General features: G+C 39.9%; 1 protein-coding gene across 1 annotated transcript; it reads left to right on the forward strand.

The window, feature by feature from the left end:
- The first annotated feature begins 6,649 nt into the window (after positions 1-6,649).
- On the forward strand, positions 6,650-8,342 carry LOC110489220 (neurogenin-1-like). The gene is made up of 2 exons (XM_021561854.3): positions 6,650-6,786; positions 6,910-8,342. The coding sequence occupies exon 2, from the start codon at positions 6,920-6,922 to the stop codon at positions 7,595-7,597; it is 678 nt and encodes a 225-aa protein (XP_021417529.1). The 5' UTR covers positions 6,650-6,786; positions 6,910-6,919; the 3' UTR covers positions 7,598-8,342.
- The last annotated feature ends 10,724 nt before the right edge of the window (positions 8,343-19,066 follow it).

Below are 19,066 nucleotides of genomic sequence, written 5' to 3' on the forward strand. Positions count from 1 at the left end.
CATCTTCCTCCTGGTCAAAGACGGGTATAAATAATGAATGTTACACTTTATTACTTGTTGCCAAAGGTAATTTTCCTTTTAAAATATTTATTTCCAACTTCCATCCTCGATACCGGTTTAGATTTGTTCAAGCTCGAATGGATACACATTTTTTTTAAAGTGTATCCCTCCCTGATGCCGACACTTCTACCACCCCCCCCCTCTCGCTCCACATTTCCAAGGCCGGACTTAATGATTTGAACGCCCCTAGCAGAGGCCAGTTTAAAACCCCTCCTATGTGCGTGAACAATTTGTTTTATTGGGGTTTATAGTAAATTGAACTGTAAAAATGTCTTACCTTTTTTTTTAATGTGTCATGAACACAACCAATCATGATGTTTTCCATCTTTCCTTGGTTTCAGCCACTTGAATTTGTCACCAGAAAAAGCGTCAGAGAGCAAAACCGAGCGAATCGGTTTTACTATTTGTAGCCTACGTATCTGATGACATCACTCTTTTTAGCCAGACAGCAGCAGCACATACATGTGTTCTGTTTCCACGACGATGGCAGTATTATCAGCAGCACCTACATGTGTTCTGTTTCCACGACGATGGCAGTATTATCAGCAGCACCTACATGTGTTCTGTTTCCACGACGATGGCAGTATTATCAGCAGCACCTACATGTGTTCTGTTTCCACGACGATGGCAGTATTATCAGCAGCACCTACATGTGTTCTGTTTCCACGACGATGGCAGTATTATCAGCAGCACCTACATGTGTTCTGTTTCCGCGACGATGGCAGTATTATCAGCAGCACCTACATGTGTTCTGTTTCCACGACGATGGCAGTATTATCAGCAGCACCTACATGTGTTCTGTTTCCACGACGATGGCAGTATTATCAGCAGCACCTACATGTGTTCTGTTTCCACGACGATGGCAGTATTATCAGCAGCACCTACATGTGTTCTGTTTCCACGACGATGGCAGTATTATCAGCAGCACCTGTCTTTTTGACTAATCATTTTTTAGTTCAAATTAAATCGTCCTTATTTTAAAACATTTTCTCTGCCCACTCTAAATCACCTCATTGCTGTTTCGAATGGAGCATGGGGGGGCCTCGAGTGGAGCATGGGGGGGGGGCCTCGAGTGGAGCATGGGGGACCTCGAGTGGAGCATGGGGGGGGGCCTCGAGTGGAGCATGGGGAGCTCGAGTGGAGCATGGGGGACCTCGAGTGGAGCATGGGGGGGACCTCGAGTGGAGCATGGGGGGGACCTCGAGTGGAGCATGGGGGGGGCTCGAGTGGAGCATGGGGGGACCTCGAGTGGAGCATGGGGGGGGGGGCCTCGAGTGGAGCATGGGGGGGCCTCGAGTAGAGCATGGGGGGGCCGAGTGGAGCATGGGGGGACCTCGAGTGGAGCATGGGGGGGGCCTCGAGTGGAGCATGGGGGGGGGGCCTCGAGTGGAGCATGGGGGGCTCGAGTGGAGCATGGGGGGACCTCGAGTGGAGCATGGGGGGGACCTCGAGTGGAGCATGGGGGGGGGCTCGAGTGGAGCATGGGGAGGACCTCGAGTGGAGCATGGGGGGGGGCTCGAGTGGAGCATGGGGAGGACCTCGAGTGGAGCATGGGGAGGACCTCGAGTGGAGCATGGGGGGACCTCAAGTGGAGCATGGGGGGGAGGCTCGAGTGGAGCATGGGGAGGCCTCGAGTGGAGCATGGGGGGGCCTCAAGCAGATAAATAAAATAAATGACTACTAGTTTTATTATTTTTATGCCCAGTTGATGAGGTCGCTTGATGTGGGGCCTGAGGCAGTTGACTCTTCTGGCTGTAATGGCACCACTGCCCTTCTCTCCCCTCCTCTCCTCTTCTCTCCCCATCTCTCCTCTTCTCTCCCCATCTCTCCTCTTCTCTCCCCTTCTCTCTTAACCAGTAGCTTTCAGATGCAAAATAAGCAGACATATGGAGAGGAGGGCTTTCTCCGGCCCTCCTAAAGTTTCAGATTGTATGACAAATCACGTCCCCCTGCCCCCCCCCCCCCCCCCCCCAACCCCACACAGACTCAGCAGACAACAGCTTCATTAGAGTGAAAGAGGGAGTTTTTGCAGCTTTGTCGAGTCAAGCTCAGACCCTTTCCCCTTCTCAATTACTCCATTGTTGGCACCGGCTTCAAGTTATTGCACTCCAAACCATATGGCTCAGTTGAGACGCCACAAGTGATGCCATCTCTGCATCAGAACCTTACCAGAGAAGTCCAGTTCAGGGTACTAGACAGGCCCCAAGAGTTGTGATATTGAAACTTTTATTGGGATATAGTCAACAGTCAACATACAGGGAAGGGTTGAATGGAAAATATGGGTTGAAACTGCAAAAATATTAGTATACTGTTATTACTATATTATAACCACGATCACCATTATTATTCAGATGAATCGTATGAAGAATCATATATAAAAGGTGATAACACACCATTCAACTCAGAATCAGAGCATAATAAACTGCTGTTATATAATGGAAAGCCGGTCTCCTGGGTGTACAGCACATAGAGGTGGTGTTGCCAACAGCTCTAGGGACCCACATCCCTTCCAGGGGCCTATGGCCATACGGTGGTGTTTACTCTGCTGATGAGGTCAGGTTCTACATCACAGTAATGTATTGCTGTATATTTGTTCTTCTTTTAACACTGTTTAAACCTGCAGCAACCCGTTTCCTCAATCTGCTCAATCGTTGCCATGGATCTTTAGAATTAGAACGCGTTTAGAGACGCCATGCTCATTGTGGACCCTAATTCAGGGTAAACTAGAGGTAAATTATGCACTTGTGTAAATAAATGAAGACAAGTGAATAGGGCTGCAATAGGACTTGTATTTAGACCAGAACATGTGATTGATAGCAGCAGGTTCACGAACTGCTGCAGTCTAGAAACCGCTTCACAATGAGGCCACGCCATTAGCATTCAGATTGCCCTAAATGAGATTCCATTACATTATAATAATAGCATCTGTTTGGAAATCTAATTGAGCTAAAATATTCCCAAATCAAAAAGACAGGTATCACAGATAGAAGCATGATTGGCTAACTCTCTCCCAAAACACAAACAAGCGGGTGTATGGTTAAAGATGGCTCCCGGGTGGAGCGGCGGTCTGATTGGGAGTCCCATAGGGCGGAGGACAATTGGCCCAGCGTCGTTCGGGTTTGTCCGTCATTGAAAATAAAAATGTGTTCTTAACTGACTTTCCTTGTTAAATAAAGATTAAATAAATAAAAACATGTAAAATAGAGGAAGGTGGATGCATGTGCATAGGCTACCCATAGGCAAACAACAACATTCACCCACAGACAGCATGCCCATTTCAAGGTTTTGCCTCTGCAAAACAGTGCCGAGCGTCTTGCTTTGGTCGGGAACTATATGTGCTTTCATATATGCTAATACCAATCAACATTTATTGAAAGACCATCAATTTGAAGAAAATGTTTTTCACTCTAATTTGGAAAATGTGCACAAAGAAAAGTACTATTAAACGTAACGTTTGAATGATTGTGTGGGTAAAGTAGCATTCTCTACAACAGAATAATACAATTACTTATAACAAAATAAATAAATGTGACACATTTTATCTTTATTTAACTAGGGAAGTCAGTTAATTAAGAACAAACTCTCATTTAGAATGACGGCCTAGTGGGGAACTGCCTTGTTCAGGGGCAGAACGACAGATTTTTACCTTGTCAGCTCGGGGATTCGATCTAGCAACCTTTCGGTTACTGGCCCAACACTCTAACCACCTGCCGCTCCTATTTGACCAAAGTCATCTAATTATGTGTTAATTTGTGATGTGCACCAATTAACATTGGACCTGAAAAAAAAAATCAAAAATAAACATTCTTTAGAGTTTATTCTATAACATTCCTCTGTTCTCCAGGCATGTTACATGGAATATATCATTCATTTTAAGGTTAGGGGTATTATTCAGCCTGATCTTTGGAAGGGTAGGAATGCTGTGGTTTTTCCCAGGAGAATATTACACGTATTTATTTGTTTATTTAGAAATGAACACAGTGGGTGTAAAATGGAACTGAACCGTCCAAGAAACCGTGAATCCATAGAAAGACACCACAGTTTGCTACAAATAAGTTTGTTTCTATCACGGTTGTAAGCAGGGGACTTGTTTTCTTGTTCTCTAGTTCTGGCTAATGCCTTTACAAAGATGAAAGGGGAGCTTTGAGATGTGGAGAGTAGTATCTGGGTACAATTGAAGCACTGGACTAAGGAATGAATTACCATTGAAAAGTAATGGCCCTATTCTGCCCTGCTTGAGTTTTTAACAAGAAGGGGGAAAAAAAGCTCTGCTCGCCTGGGCTCCTGCCTGAACGCCAAGGGAAGGGATGAAACAACGGATTAACATCTGAAAACTCCGTTCAGACTTTCTGACTCAAAGATCTTTTAGCAGACACTAATCGCGTTAATACCCGGGGATTAATGCTTTTGCAAAAATACAAAATTGAATTTTAATTCAGGTTGAATAAATAGATATGAAATAAATGGAGGAATATGCCGCTAGAGAATAGAGAGAGTCTATCCCCCCACACTTCCTTTGCTCTAGTGTCAATAGAGGTATTATGACCTCACCAGTATAACACCTTGCAAAGGGAATTGATTTATTCCTAACCTCGAGTTTAGCACCTGCCGTGCAAATGTGATATTACAACCTACTCTTTTAATAAATCAGTTTGATTCAACATAATTCATGCTATAATATTTAAAATTAAAACGAATAATTCAACAATTTGATCACAGGGGTGGTCTAATAATACAATTGAATAGATTTTATTTTCTGAATGGAATAACTTTTTCGTTCTTATTTGTTTCTATTATTTTCTTGAGTTTGAGACCCTACTTTGGGTAATTCGGTTGTTTTATTTTCTCACGCGTTTCTGCTATTGAAATGTAATCACATCTCGTGCTCTTGTGCCTAATCCTGTCACAGCATCACCCAGGCAACCTCTCTCAAGTGTGGGCAGAAAACTCTGCTTTCTCTACCACCCAGACGACTTGTCCTATCCGCAAAACCAGCCTGGTCTCCATGCAGGCTCACACTTCTAGGGCAAACCAACTAAGTCATATTGTAAAAATATTAACTTTTATCACTTTATAAGAGCAATAAAGCATGACTACCTACTAATGTCCTAAAACAAAAATACACCTTCGAGCTGCTCCTCGTCTTTGATGTTATTACTGACTGTTTGGTATTGTAACAATAAAATCGATCCCAATCCCAGTAGGTTGGCACTTCCGAGCACGGGATTTGTCTGTAAGAGTTTAACATGTTATGTTCCTCATAAACCAACCTCCGGCGTGTGGCAACATCATCAATAGTCTGTGTCACAACTTCGGCCTTTCACAAATATAAATAATTATCATGCCCGAATTTAGACCAACAAATACGCTCAAATTATTTTAGATATAGAATCTAGGAGCATGCCTTAGAGCCGGGGTGTTTTGCTCCTGCTAAGACTATTTGAATAAGAATAACGCCAATAGAGTGGCTCAGGCTGAAAAAATGGGTGACAAAAGCCCAGAGGAGCCCGAATTTGGACGAGGGACAACGCGTATAAGGAGTGAAAAGAAGTGAGGGGCGACGCGTAACGCCTACAATTGGAACAATTCACCTTATAATCGCTTTGATATATTATACATGGCCGAAGACTCTAAACATTGTGTAATTATTTATAAATGACTGTCCCTCTACCCTCATTATACCGTCAGGAGAAAGGCACTGCAGGTCCCTGGCCAAACTATTTCTAAATAGTGCCCCCATCCACTTTTTCAAAGGAGAGGCGAGATCCTGGAAATGGAATAAATAGAATAATTAATGGATATTGGTATGCCTGTCTCATAAAGATGTCTTTAAAAACCCTTTAATTAAAAAATGTGCCCAATCCATGCGCTAGACATTTTTACTGCTGTGCCCTTCATGTTTTGAATGTTAATTATCCAGGGTTGACTGTAGATTTGTGGAGAAAATTGTGAAGATGAAGTAACCTGTTCTGTTTTAGATGCTAGATAGGCTATAGCCCTAAAATGCGAATGTTTAAGATTGCATGCAACACTGTGCGTAATCTATCTAATTTTTCTACTGCAAATGTTGTGTTTTGTTCGAAAACTTGGAAAACAGTCTCATTTTCCAACATTTTCAAAATCAAATGTTTCTTTCATTTCGATATATAAGAAATGCCTTTTTATTTGACATATTCGGTTCTATAGGTTTATAGACCGAGTCTTGGACAGAAGATAAACTAATTTATTTTTTGGAGCGTGCCCTTGCTTCCGGGGCTAAGCGCTCCGTCATTTGCTCATCTTCTTCTTTCATTTAACTTTAAAGGTTTAACGTAAAGTGGGCTTGGTGTTTGGTCCAGGGATGGATAGCAACAGTGGTGCTCGCGTGGCTGGGCAGCGGTCCACTGCTCTCATTGGACGGTCGTGATTACAGGCACGCTTCGAAGCGCGAACAAATAACAGGCATACATTATGCTAATGAGATGGCAGTGCGGCACGGGGCAGACCTGATGCACCCCATTCATCCATCCTTCACACAAATGCCAGCGCGAGAGGTGTACGACCATTGTCTGACCAGGGTATATAAGGTATCTGAGGCCAGTCGTGTGCCAGGCTCATTCGCTCACACGAGCTGATTCAAGCGCAAGAGCAAGACGCGTGCCTTGTACTCATCATACAAACTACTTTTCGGACTTTGGCTCCTTGAAAGACAACTGATACTGTACCTTCTCCAACCAGATTACTAAGGTGGGTTTCTTTCTGCTCCCAGAGTCCTTCGCCGTTTCCTTGACTAGGCCTGCTTTCCAAACTTGACCATGCGCTCTTGCATTTACAGTGTTTAACCCATTCCCTCTCCTCTTATTTCTGCAGGAAAAACATCATGTGCACCGCAATGGAGACCGTTTACTCTGACATGGACAGTTCGAGCTGCGACTACTTTATGCAAGATGACGAAGATTCGTGCAGCAGCATGCACGCTTCCTCCCCTTCATCCTCCATCGGCAAGCCCGCCTCTCCGGCCAGCGACAGCCAGGGCTCGTGCTCTACGGATCTGGCACAGAAGAAGAGACGCAGAGGCAGAGCGAGGAACGAAGCCACCGTTCACGTGGTAAAGAAGAACCGGCGCGTAAAGGCAAATGACCGCGAGAGGAACAGAATGCACAGCCTGAATGACGCGTTGGAGACCCTCCGGACCGTTCTACCGGCGTTCCCCGATGACAGCAAACTCACCAAGATCGAAACTCTGCGCTTCGCTCACAATTACATCTGGGCACTCTCCGAGACCATACGCATCGCGGATATTGAACAGCGCCAGAACAAGTCACGGGCTGATGCGCCTCTCTTGCTTCCCAACTTGCGCGTGATGGACGCCCCGAGTCCGGGCAGTGATGCATGCTCCTGGAGCTCCAGCGCGTCCTCCTCTTCCTCCTCTTCCTCCTCTCCGTCTTATTGCACTTCAAGCTCCAGTAGCCCAGCTGCACAGAATGACTACGGGTGTTTCCAGACTGATGTTCGACAGTACAGCTACCATAACTTTGTACCAGGCATGTCCTACTAACTGAACTAAAGCCTTACCACAAACTTTTGTAGACTGCGAGATCGTTACAATAGAGTGATAGCAGAGTAATAACCGAGTGCCTACTTCAGTCTGTTGAAAGGGAAAAAACTGAATGATATCACTGTTTGCCTTAACCCATGTCTCTGTGGGTGTGTTTTATACAGTTTGTTTTGTTTTCCTATTTTTACATGCTCTAATTTACATTCGGGTTGAACAGTAATTTAATTTAGTCGACTTTTCTAAGTTGAGTATGATTGTTTTGTTAGACGTTTAATATTCCTCAAAAACATTTGCACTTTTTTTTTCTCCAGCGCATACGATTCCTACTAGAAGCCCTCTTCACAGATCTTGACCTTAACCTCTATTAGACGAGTATTATCACTAAAAAGAAGAAGACAGATTTGCTTTTGTAGACTGAGGTGAAAAGTCAATTTTACAATTAGTAGAGCGATAATGCAGAAAAACGAGCGTGGAAATTCAGTTTCACCGCTCTGACAATAGAGTGAAAGGCCGTCAGAAGACAAGGACCTGGCTTCATACATTATGGAGATTGACCCCCTGAAAACTGCAATCCTGTTCAATAGAAAGACTCAATCCCACGAAGGGGCTACGTTTTTAAAATTTGTATTTATTCAAGTTTCGCCTGTCATAATGTATTTTGTATATACATAGATTTCTATTCTATTTACATGAAAAGTGTGTGAACCATTTTTCTACAAATAAAAATATAACTTTAAAAAACATATTTCTCAGTGTTTGGACTCTTCAAATGTTTCTTAGTTGCTTTAGAGTCGAACACTCAATGCGTGCTGATTATCGCACTGATAAAGCGCATCGCAAACCCCATTAGCACAACAATCATTGTCATAATTATGAATTGAATTACAAGAGCAGTTAGTTTCCTCGCGTGGCCTGGTAAATGAAACAAAGAGGTGTGATTAATAAGATAACGGTTTAAGAGAGAGCAGCTCATCACCCATTACCACCATCAGCACTGTTGAATGTATCATCTTCTGGGACTTTCAACAGGCAAAATATCAAATTCTAAGATTGTTAATGTGGCCAAATAAAATCTGATATATATATATATAAGTTGAGTATATATATATATATATATATAAACTGTAGAAGGCAGATTAAAAAGAAATATTCAAATTGTTACACTTTACACTGATAAATTGCATCGCATCCCGTTTGGAAAATGTATTGATGTCTTTGCATGTGTAGTACCAGTTTAGGACATTTTCATTGGAAACCTTCTATAGAATGTCCTTCTCCCAAACCAGATATGCATTTAAAGAGGTTTTCCTTAGAGGTTTTGTTGTTGTTGTTGTAATCATCCATCGCGCCCGGGATAATTGTTCAGGTGAAATTCAGGTGAAATTCTCCAGTTGGAGGTTCGGCGGCGTGAGGTCCTGCACGTGTCGGGGATAGACGGGATAGACGAGCATCATAGGAATGCTGCCAGCCCTACGGGGACAAGCACCTGCCAATTTACATGAAGAAAAATTAAAATAAAAAATCGAGAGGATGTCAGCCTTCCAAGGACCAAATAAAATCATCTGACTATTCAGCTCTCCTGGTGGAATTATTGTCGGATGTACGTCTTTCACCAAGACACTATTAGGCGTCACATTCCCCCCACTAACTTGAATTTAATTCAACAGACGTTTTATACAAGTTTAAATAAACATCAAGTGGCTAAGTTATTTTCTGGGGATTCGTGTGTAGTTAGTCGGATACTATAATGCAATGCCATCTGTTTCTGGGTTGTGTTAAAGTAACGGGTTCATGGGTCGCGTCAGTGGTGGCACGTTATTGTGTACACGCTATGTGAATATAAGTCTTTGTTCATATGCAGGAGGCCATAAGCAATAGGACCACCAGGATTAACCGACGCAGAGCTCCTGCACCTGCAAGCTAATTATCACCAGTCAGCCCTACGCAGTCCAAAAAACCAAAAACCAGCATCTGTGTTACTAATACCCCTTACACAATATTAGTTTTTAACTGAATATGTTGTTCCATAATGTGGTAGAAGAAGGAGAGAAGGACATCTGAATATGTTGTTCCATAATGTGGTAGAAGAAGAAGAGAAGGACATCTGAATATGTTGTTCCATAATGTGGTAGAAGAAGAAGAGAAGGACATCTGAATATGTTGTTCCATAATGTGGTAGAAGAAGAAGAGAAGGACATCTGAATATGTTGTTCCATAATGTGGTAGAAGAAGAAGAGAAGGACATCTGAATATGTTGTTCCATAATGTGGTAGAAGAAGAAGAGAAGGACATCTGAATATGTTGTTCCATAATGTGGTAGAAGAAGAAGAGAAGGACATCTGAATATGTTGTTCCATAATGTGGTAGAAGAAGAAGAGAAGGGCATCTGAATATGTTGTTCCATAATGTGGTAGAAGAAGAAGAGAAGGACATCTGAATATGTTGTTCCATTATGTGGTAGAAGAAGAGAAGGGCATCTGAATATGTTGTTCCATAATGTGGTAGAAGAAGAAGAGAAGGACATCTGAATATGTTGTTCCATAATGTGGTAGAAGAAGAAGAGAAGGACATCTGAATATGTTGTTCCATAATGTGGTAGAAGAAGAAGAGAAGGACATCTGAATATGTTGTTCCATAATGTGGTAGAAGAAGAAGAGAAGGACATCTGAATATGTTGTTCCATAATGTGGTAGAAGAAGAAGAGAAGGACATCTGAATATGTTGTTCCATAATGTGGTAGAAGAAGAAGAGAAGGACATCTGAATATGTTGTTCCATAATGTGGTAGAAGAAGAAGAGAAGGACATCTGAATATGTTGTTCCATAATGTGGTAGAAGAAGAAGAGAAGGACATCTGAATATGTTGTTCCATAATGTGGTAGAAGAAGAAGAGAAGGACATCTGAATATGTTGTTCCATAATGTGGTAGAAGAAGAAGAGAAGGACATCTGAATATGTTGTTCCATAATGTGGTAGAAGAAGAAGAGAAGGACATCTGAATATGTTGTTCCATAATGTGGTAGAAGAAGAAGAGAAGGACATCTGAATATGTTGTTCCATAATGTGGTAGAAGAAGAGAAGGACATCTGAATATGTTGTTCCATAATGTGGTAGAAGAAGAAGAGAAGGACATCTGAATATGTTGTTCCATAATGTGGTAGAAGAAGAAGAGAAGGACATCTGAATATGTTGTTCCATAAGGTGGTAGAAGAAGAAGAGAAGGACATCTGAATATGTTGTTCCATAATGTGGTAGAAGAAGAAGAGAAGGACATCTGAATATGTTGTTCCATAATGTGGTAGAAGAAGAAGAGAAGGACATCTGAATATGTTGTTCCATAATGTGGTAGAAGAAGAAGAGAAGGACATCTGAATATGTTGTTCCATAATGTGGTAGAAGAAGAAGAAGAGAAGGACATCTGAATATGTTGTTCCATAATGTGGTAGAAGAAGGACAGAAGGACATCTGAATATGTTGTTCCATAATGTGGAAGAAGAAGAAGAGAAGGACATCTGAATATGTTGTTCCATAATGTGGTAGAAGAAGAGAAGGACATCTGAATATGTTGTTCCATAATGTGGTAGAAGAAGAAGAGAAGGACATCTGAATATGTTGTTCCATAATGTGGTAGAAGAAGAAGAGAAGGACATCTGAATATGTTGTTCCATAATGTGGTAGAAGAAGAGAAGGACATCTGAATATGTTGTTCCATAATGTGGTAGAAGAAGAAGAGAAGGACATCTGAATATGTTGTTCCATAATGTGGTAGAAGAAGAAGAGAAGGACATCTGAATATGTTGTTCCATAATGTGGTAGAAGAAGAAGAGAAGGACATCTGAATATGTTGTTCCATAATGTGGTAGAAGAAGAAGAGAAGGACATCTGAATATGTTGTTCCATAATGTGGTAGAAGAAGAAGAGAAGGACATCTGAATATGTTGTTCCATAATGTGGTAGAAGAAGAAGAGAAGGACATCTGAATATGTTGTTCCATAATGTGGTAGAAGAAGAAGAGAAGGACATCTGAATATGTTGTTCCATAATGTGGTAGAAGAAGAAGAGAAGGGCATCTGAATATGTTGTTCCATAATGTGGTAGAAGAAGAGAAGGACATCTGAATATGTTGTTCCATAATGTGGTAGAAGAAGAAGAGAAGGACATCTGAATATGTTGTTCCATAATGTGGTAGAAGAAGAAGAGAAGGACATCTGAATATGTTGTTCCATAATGTGGTAGAAGAAGAGAAGGACATCTGAATATGTTGTTCCATAATGTGGTAGAAGAAGAAGAGAAGGACATCTGAATATGTTGTTCCATAATGTGGTAGAAGAAGAAGAGAAGGACATCTGAATATGTTGTTCCATAATGTGGTAGAAGAAGAAGAGAAGGACATCTGAATATGTTGTTCCATAATGTGGTAGAAGAAGAAGAGAAGGACATCTGAATATGTTGTTCCATAATGTGGTAGAAGAAGAAGAGAAGGACATCTGAATATGTTGTTCCATAATGTGGTAGAAGAAGAAGAGAAGGGCATCTGAATATGTTGTTCCATAATGTGGTAGAAGAAGAAGAGAAGGACATCTGAATATGTTGTTCCATAATGTGGTAGAAGAAGAAGAGAAGGACATCTGAATATGTTGTTCCATAATGTGGTAGAAGAAGAAGAGAAGGACATCTGAATATGTTGTTCCATAATGTGGTAGAAGAAGAAGAGAAGGACATCTGAATATGTTGTTCCATAATGTGGTAGAAGAAGAAGAGAAGGGCATCTGAATATATTGTTCCATAATGTGGTAGAAGAAGAAGAGAAGGACATCTGAATATGTTGTTCCATAATGTGGTAGAAGAAGAAGAGAAGGACATCTGAATATGTTGTTCCATAATGTGGTAGAAGAAGAAGAGAAGGACATCTGAATATGTTGTTCCATAATGTGGTAGAAGGAGAGAAGGACATCTGAATATGTTGTTCCATAATGTGGTAGAAGAAGAAGAGAAGGACATCTGAATATGTTGTTCCATAATGTGGTAGAAGAAGTGAAGGACATCTGAATATGTTGTTCCATAATGTGGTAGAAGAAGAAGAGAAGGACATCTGAATATGTTGTTCCATAATGTGGTAGAAGAAGAAGAGAAGGACATCTGAATATGTTGTTCCATAATGTGGAAGAAGAAGAAGAGAAGGACATCTGAATATGTTGTTCCATAATGTGGTAGAAGAAGAAGAGAAGGACATCTGAATATGTTGTTCCATAATGTGGTAGAAGAAGAAGAGAAGGACATCTGAATATGTTGTTCCATAATGTGGTAGAAGAAGAAGAGAAGGGCATCTGAATATGTTGTTCCATAATGTGGTAGAAGAAGAAGAGAAGGACATCTGAATATGTTGTTCCATAATGTGGTAGAAGAAGAAGAGAAGGACATCTGAATATGTTGTTCCATAATGTGGTAGAAGAAGAAGAGAAGGACATCTGAATATGTTGTTCCATAATGTGGTAGAAGAAGAGAAGGACATCTGAATATGTTGTTCCATAATGTGGTAGAAGAAGAAGAGAAGGACATCTGAATATGTTGTTCCATAATGTGGTAGAAGAAGAAGAGAAGGACATCTGAATATGTTGTTCCATAATGTGGTAGAAGAAGAAGAGAAGGACATCTGAATATGTTGTTCCATAATGTGGTAGAAGAAGAAGAGAAGGACATCTGAATATGTTGTTCCATAATGTGGTAGAAGAAGAAGAGAAGGACATCTGAATATGTTGTTCCATAATGTGGTAGAAGAAGAGAAGGACATCTGAATATGTTGTTCCATAATGTGGTAGAAGAAGAAGAGAAGGACATCTGAATATGTTGTTCCATAATGTGGTAGAAGAAGAAGAGAAGGACATCTGAATATGTTGTTCCATAATGTGGTAGAAGAAGAAGAGAAGGACATCTGAATATGTTGTTCCATAATGTGGTAGAAGAAGAGAAGGGCATCTGAATATGTTGTTCCATAATGTGGTAGAAGAAGAAGAGAAGGACATCTGAATATGTTGTTCCATAATGTGGTAGAAGAAGAAGAGAAGGACATCTGAATATGTTGTTCCATAATGTGGTAGAAGAAGAAGAGAAGGGCATCTGAATATGTTGTTCCATAATCTGGTAGAAGAAGAAGAGAAGGACATCTGAATATGTTGTTCCATAATGTGGTAGAAGAAGAAGAGAAGGGCATCTGAATATGTTGTTCCATAATGTGGTAGAAGAAGAAGAGAAGGACATCTGAATATGTTGTTCCATAATGTGGTAGAAGAAGAAGAGAAGGACATCTGAATATGTTGTTCCATAATGTGGTAGAAGAAGAAGAGAAGGACATCTGAATATGTTGTTCCATAATGTGGTAGAAGAAGAAGAGAAGGACATCTGAATATGTTGTTCCATAATGTGGTAGAAGAAGAAGAGAAGGACATCTGAATATGTTGTTCCATAATGTGGTAGAAGAAGAAGAGAAGGACATCTGAATATGTTGTTCCATAATGTGGTAGAAGAAGAGAAGGACATCTGAATATGTTGTTCCATAATGTGGTAGAAGAAGAAGTGAAGGACATCTGAATATGTTGTTCCATAATGTGGTAGAAGAAGAAGAGAAGGACATCTGAATATGTTGTTCCATAATGTGGTAGAAGAAGAAGAGAAGGACATCTGAATATGTTGTTCCATAATGTGGTAGAAGAAGAAGAGAAGGACATCTGAATATGTTGTTCCATAATGTGGTAGAAGAAGAAGAGAAGGACATCTGAATATGTTGTTCCATAATGTGGTAGAAGAAGAAGAGAAGGACATCTGAATATGTTGTTCCATAATGTGGTAGAAGAAGAAGAGAAGGACATCTGAATATGTTGTTCCATAATGTGGTAGAAGAAGAAGAGAAGGACATCTGAATATGTTGTTCCATAATGTGGTAGAAGAAGAAGAGAAGGACATCTGAATATGTTGTTCCATAATGTGGTAGAAGAAGAAGAGAAGGACATCTGAATATGTTGTTCCATAATGTGGTAGAAGAAGAAGAGAAGGACATCTGAATATGTTGTTCCATAATGTGGTAGAAGAAGAAGAGAAGGACATCTGAATATGTTGTTCCATAATGTGGTAGAAGAAGAAGAGAAGGACATCTGAATATGTTGTTCCATAATGTGGTAGAAGAAGAAGAGAAGGGCATCTGAATATGTTGTTCCATAATGTGGTAGAAGAAGAAGAGAAGGACATCTGAATATGTTGTTCCATAATGTGGTAGAAGAAGAAGAGAAGGACATCTGAATATGTTGTTCCATAATGTGGTAGAAGAAGAAGAGAAGGACATCTGAATATGTTGTTCCATAATGTGGTAGAAGAAGAAGAGAAGGACATCTGAATATGTTGTTCCATAATGTGGTAGAAGAAGAAGAGAAGGACATCTGAATATGTTGTTCCATAATGTGGTAGAAGAAGAAGAGAAGGACATCTGAATATGTTGTTCCATAATGTGGTAGAAGAAGAAGAGAAGGGCATCTGAATATGTTGTTCCATAATCTGGTAGAAGAAGAAGAGAAGGACATCTGAATATGTTGTTCCATAATGTGGTAGAAGAAGAAGAGAAGGGCATCTGAATATGTTGTTCCATAATGTGGTAGAAGAAGAAGAGAAGGACATCTGAATATGTTGTTCCATAATGTGGTAGAAGAAGAAGAGAAGGACATCTGAATATGTTGTTCCATAATGTGGTAGAAGAAGAGAAGGACATCTGAATATGTTGTTCCATAATGTGGTAGAAGAAGAAGAGAAGGACATCTGAATATGTTGTTCCATAATGTGGTAGAAGAAGAAGAGAAGGACATCTGAATATGTTGTTCCATAATGTGGTAGAAGAAGAAGAGAAGGACATCTGAATATGTTGTTCCATAATGTGGTAGAAGAAGAGAAGGACATCTGAATATGTTGTTCCATAATGTGGTAGAAGAAGAAGAGAAGGACATCTGAATATGTTGTTCCATAATGTGGAAGAAGAAGAAGAAGAGAAGGACATCTGAATATGTTGTTCCATAATGTGGTAGAAGAAGAAGAAGAGAAGGACATCTGAATATGTTGTTCCATAATGTGGTAGAAGAAGAAGAGAAGGACATCTGAATATGTTGTTCCATAATGTGGTAGAAGAAGAAGAGAAGGACATCTGAATATGTTGTTCCATAATGTGGTAGAAGAAGAAGAGAAGGACATCTGAATATGTTGTTCCATAATGTGGTAGAAGAAGAAGAGAAGGACATCTGAATATGTTGTTCCATAATGTGGTAGAAGAAGAGAAGGACATCTGAATATGTTGTTCCATAATGTGGTAGAAGAAGAAGAGAAGGGCATCTGAATATGTTGTTCCATAATGTGGTAGAAGAAGAAGAGAAGGACATCTGAATATGTTGTTCCATAATGTGGTAGAAGAAGAAGAGAAGGACATCTGAATATGTTGTTCCATAATGTGGTAGAAGAAGAAGAGAAGGACATCTGAATATGTTGTTCCATAATGTGGTAGAAGAAGAAGAGAAGGACATCTGAATATGTTGTTCCATAATGTGGTAGAAGAAGAAGAGAAGGGCATCTGAATATGTTGTTCCATAATGTGGTAGAAGAAGAAGAGAAGGACATCTGAATATGTTGTTCCATAATGTGGTAGAAGAAGAAGAGAAGGACATCTGAATATGTTGTTCCATAATGTGGTAGAAGAAGAGAAGGACATCTGAATATGTTGTTCCATAATGTGGTAGAAGAAGAAGTGAAGGACATCTGAATATGTTGTTCCATAATGTGGTAGAAGAAGAAGAGAAGGACATCTGAATATGTTGTTCCATAATGTGGTAGAAGAAGAAGAGAAGGACATCTGAATATGTTGTTCCATAATGTGGTAGAAGAAGAGAAGGACATCTGAATATGTTGTTCCATAATGTGGTAGAAGAAGAAGAGAAGGACATCTGAATATGTTGTTCCATAATGTGGTAGAAGAAGAAGAGAAGGACATCTGAATATGTTGTTCCATAATGTGGTAGAAGAAGAAGAGAAGGACATCTGAATATGTTGTTCCATAATGTGGTAGAAGAAGAAGAGAAGGACATCTGAATATGTTGTTCCATAATGTGGTAGAAGAAGAAGAGAAGGACATCTGAATATGTTGTTCCATAATGTGGTAGAAGAAGAAGAGAAGGACATCTGAATATGTTGTTCCATAATGTGGTAGAAGAAGAAGAGAAGGACATCTGAATATGTTGTTCCATAATGTGGTAGAAGAAGAAGAGAAGGACATCTGAATATGTTGTTCCATAATGTGGTAGAAGAAGAAGAGAAGGACATCTGAATATGTTGTTCCATAATGTGGTAGAAGAAGAGAAGGACATCTGAATATGTTGTTCCATAATGTGGTAGAAGAAGAAGAGAAGGACATCTGAATATGTTGTTCCATAATGTGGTAGAAGAAGAAGAGAAGGACATCTGAATATGTTGTTCCATAATGTGGTAGAAGAAGAAGAGAAGGACATCTGAATATGTTGTTCCATAATGTGGTAGAAGAAGAAGAGAAGGACATCTGAATATGTTGTTCCATAATGTGGTAGAAGAAGAAGAGAAGGACATCTGAATATGTTGTTCCATAATGTGGTAGAAGAAGAAGAGAAGGACATCTGAATATGTTGTTCCATAATGTGGTAGAAGAAGAAGAGAAGGACATCTGAATATGTTGTTCCATAATGTGGTAGAAGAAGAAGAGAAGGACATCTGAATATGTTGTTCCATAATGTGGTAGAAGAAGAGAAGGACATCTGAATATGTTGTTCCATAATGTGGTAGAAGAAGAAGAGAAGGACATCTGAATATGTTGTTCCATAATGTGGTAGAAGAAGAAGAAGAGAAGGACATCTGAATATGTTGTTCCATAATGTGGTAGAAGAAGAGAAGGACATCTGAATATGTTGTTCCATAATGTGGTAGAAGAAGAAGAGAAGGACATCTGAATATGTTGTTCCATAATGTGGTAGAAGAAGAGAAGGACATCTGAATATGTTGTTCCATAATGTGGTAGAAGAAGAAGAGAAGGACATCTGAATATGTTGTTCCATAATGTGGTAGAAGAAGAGAAGGGCATCTGAATATGTTGTTCCATAATGTGGTAGAAGAAGAGAAGGGCATCTGAATATGTTGTTCCATAATGTGGTAGAAGAAGAAGAGAAGGACATCTGAATATGTTGTTCCATAATGTGGTAGAAGAAGAGAAGGACATCTGAATATGTTGTTCCATAATGTGGTAGAAGAAGAAGAGAAGGACATCTGAATATGTTGTTCCATAATGTGGTAGAAGAAGAGAAGGACATCTGAATATGTTGTTCCATAATGTGGTAGAAGAAGAAGAGAAGGACATCTGAATATGTTGTTCCATAATGTGGTAGAAGAAGAAGAGAAGGACATCTGAATATGTTGTTCCATAATGTGGTAGAAGAAGAGAAGGACATCTGAATATGTTGTTCCATAATGTGGTAGAAGAAGAAGAGAAGGACATCTGAATATGTTGTTCCATAATGTGGTAGAAGAAGAAGAGAAGGACATCTGAATATGTTGTTCCATAATGTGGTAGAAGAAGAAGAGAAGGACATCTGAATATGTTGTTCCATAATGTGGTAGAAGAAGAAGAGAAGGACATCTGAATATGTTGTTCCATAATGTGGTAGAAGAAGAAGAGAAGGACATCTGAATATGTTGTTCCATAATGTGGTAGAAGAAGAAGAGAAGGACATCTGAATATGTTGTTCCATAATGTGGTAGAAGAAGAAGAGAAGGGCATCTGAATATGTTGTTCCATAATGTGGTAGAAGAAGAAGAGAAGGACATCTGAATATGTTGTTCCATAATGTGGTAGAAGAAGAAGAGAAGGACATCTGAATATGTTGTTCCATAATGTGGTAGAAGAAGAAGAGAAGGACATCTGAATATGTTGTTCCATAATGTGGTAGAAGAAGAAGAGAAGGACATCTGAATATGTTGTTCCATAATGTGGTAGAAGAAGAAGAGAAGGACATCTGAATATGTTGTTCCATTATGTGGTAGAAGAAGAGAAGGGCATCTGAATATGTTGTTCCATAATGTGGTAGAAGAAGAAGAGAAGGACATCTGAATATGTTGTTCCATAATGTGGTAGAAGAAGAAGAGAAGGACATCTGAATATGTTGTTCCATAATGTGGTAGAAGAAGAAGAGAAGGACATCTGAATATGTTGTTCCATAAGGTGGTAGAAGAAGAAGAGAAGGACATCTGAATATGTTGTTCCATAATGTGGTAGAAGAAGAGAAGGACATCTGAATATGTTGTTCCATAATGTGGTAGAAGAAGAAGAGAAGGGCATCTGAATATGTTGTTCCATAATGTGGTAGAAGAAGAAGAGAAGGACATCTGAATATGTTGTTCCATAATGTGGTAGAAGAAGAGA

This window comes from Oncorhynchus mykiss, chromosome 25 (genome assembly GCF_057628025.1).
Source record: "Oncorhynchus mykiss isolate SJ-2025 chromosome 25, ASM5762802v1, whole genome shotgun sequence".
Taxonomy (NCBI): Eukaryota; Metazoa; Chordata; class Actinopteri; order Salmoniformes; family Salmonidae; genus Oncorhynchus; species Oncorhynchus mykiss.

Coding starts and splice junctions, on each gene's coding strand:
- LOC110489220 (XM_021561854.3), top strand. CDS start 6,920: ATGTGCACCGCAATGGAGACCGTTTACTCTGACATGGACAGTTCGAGC.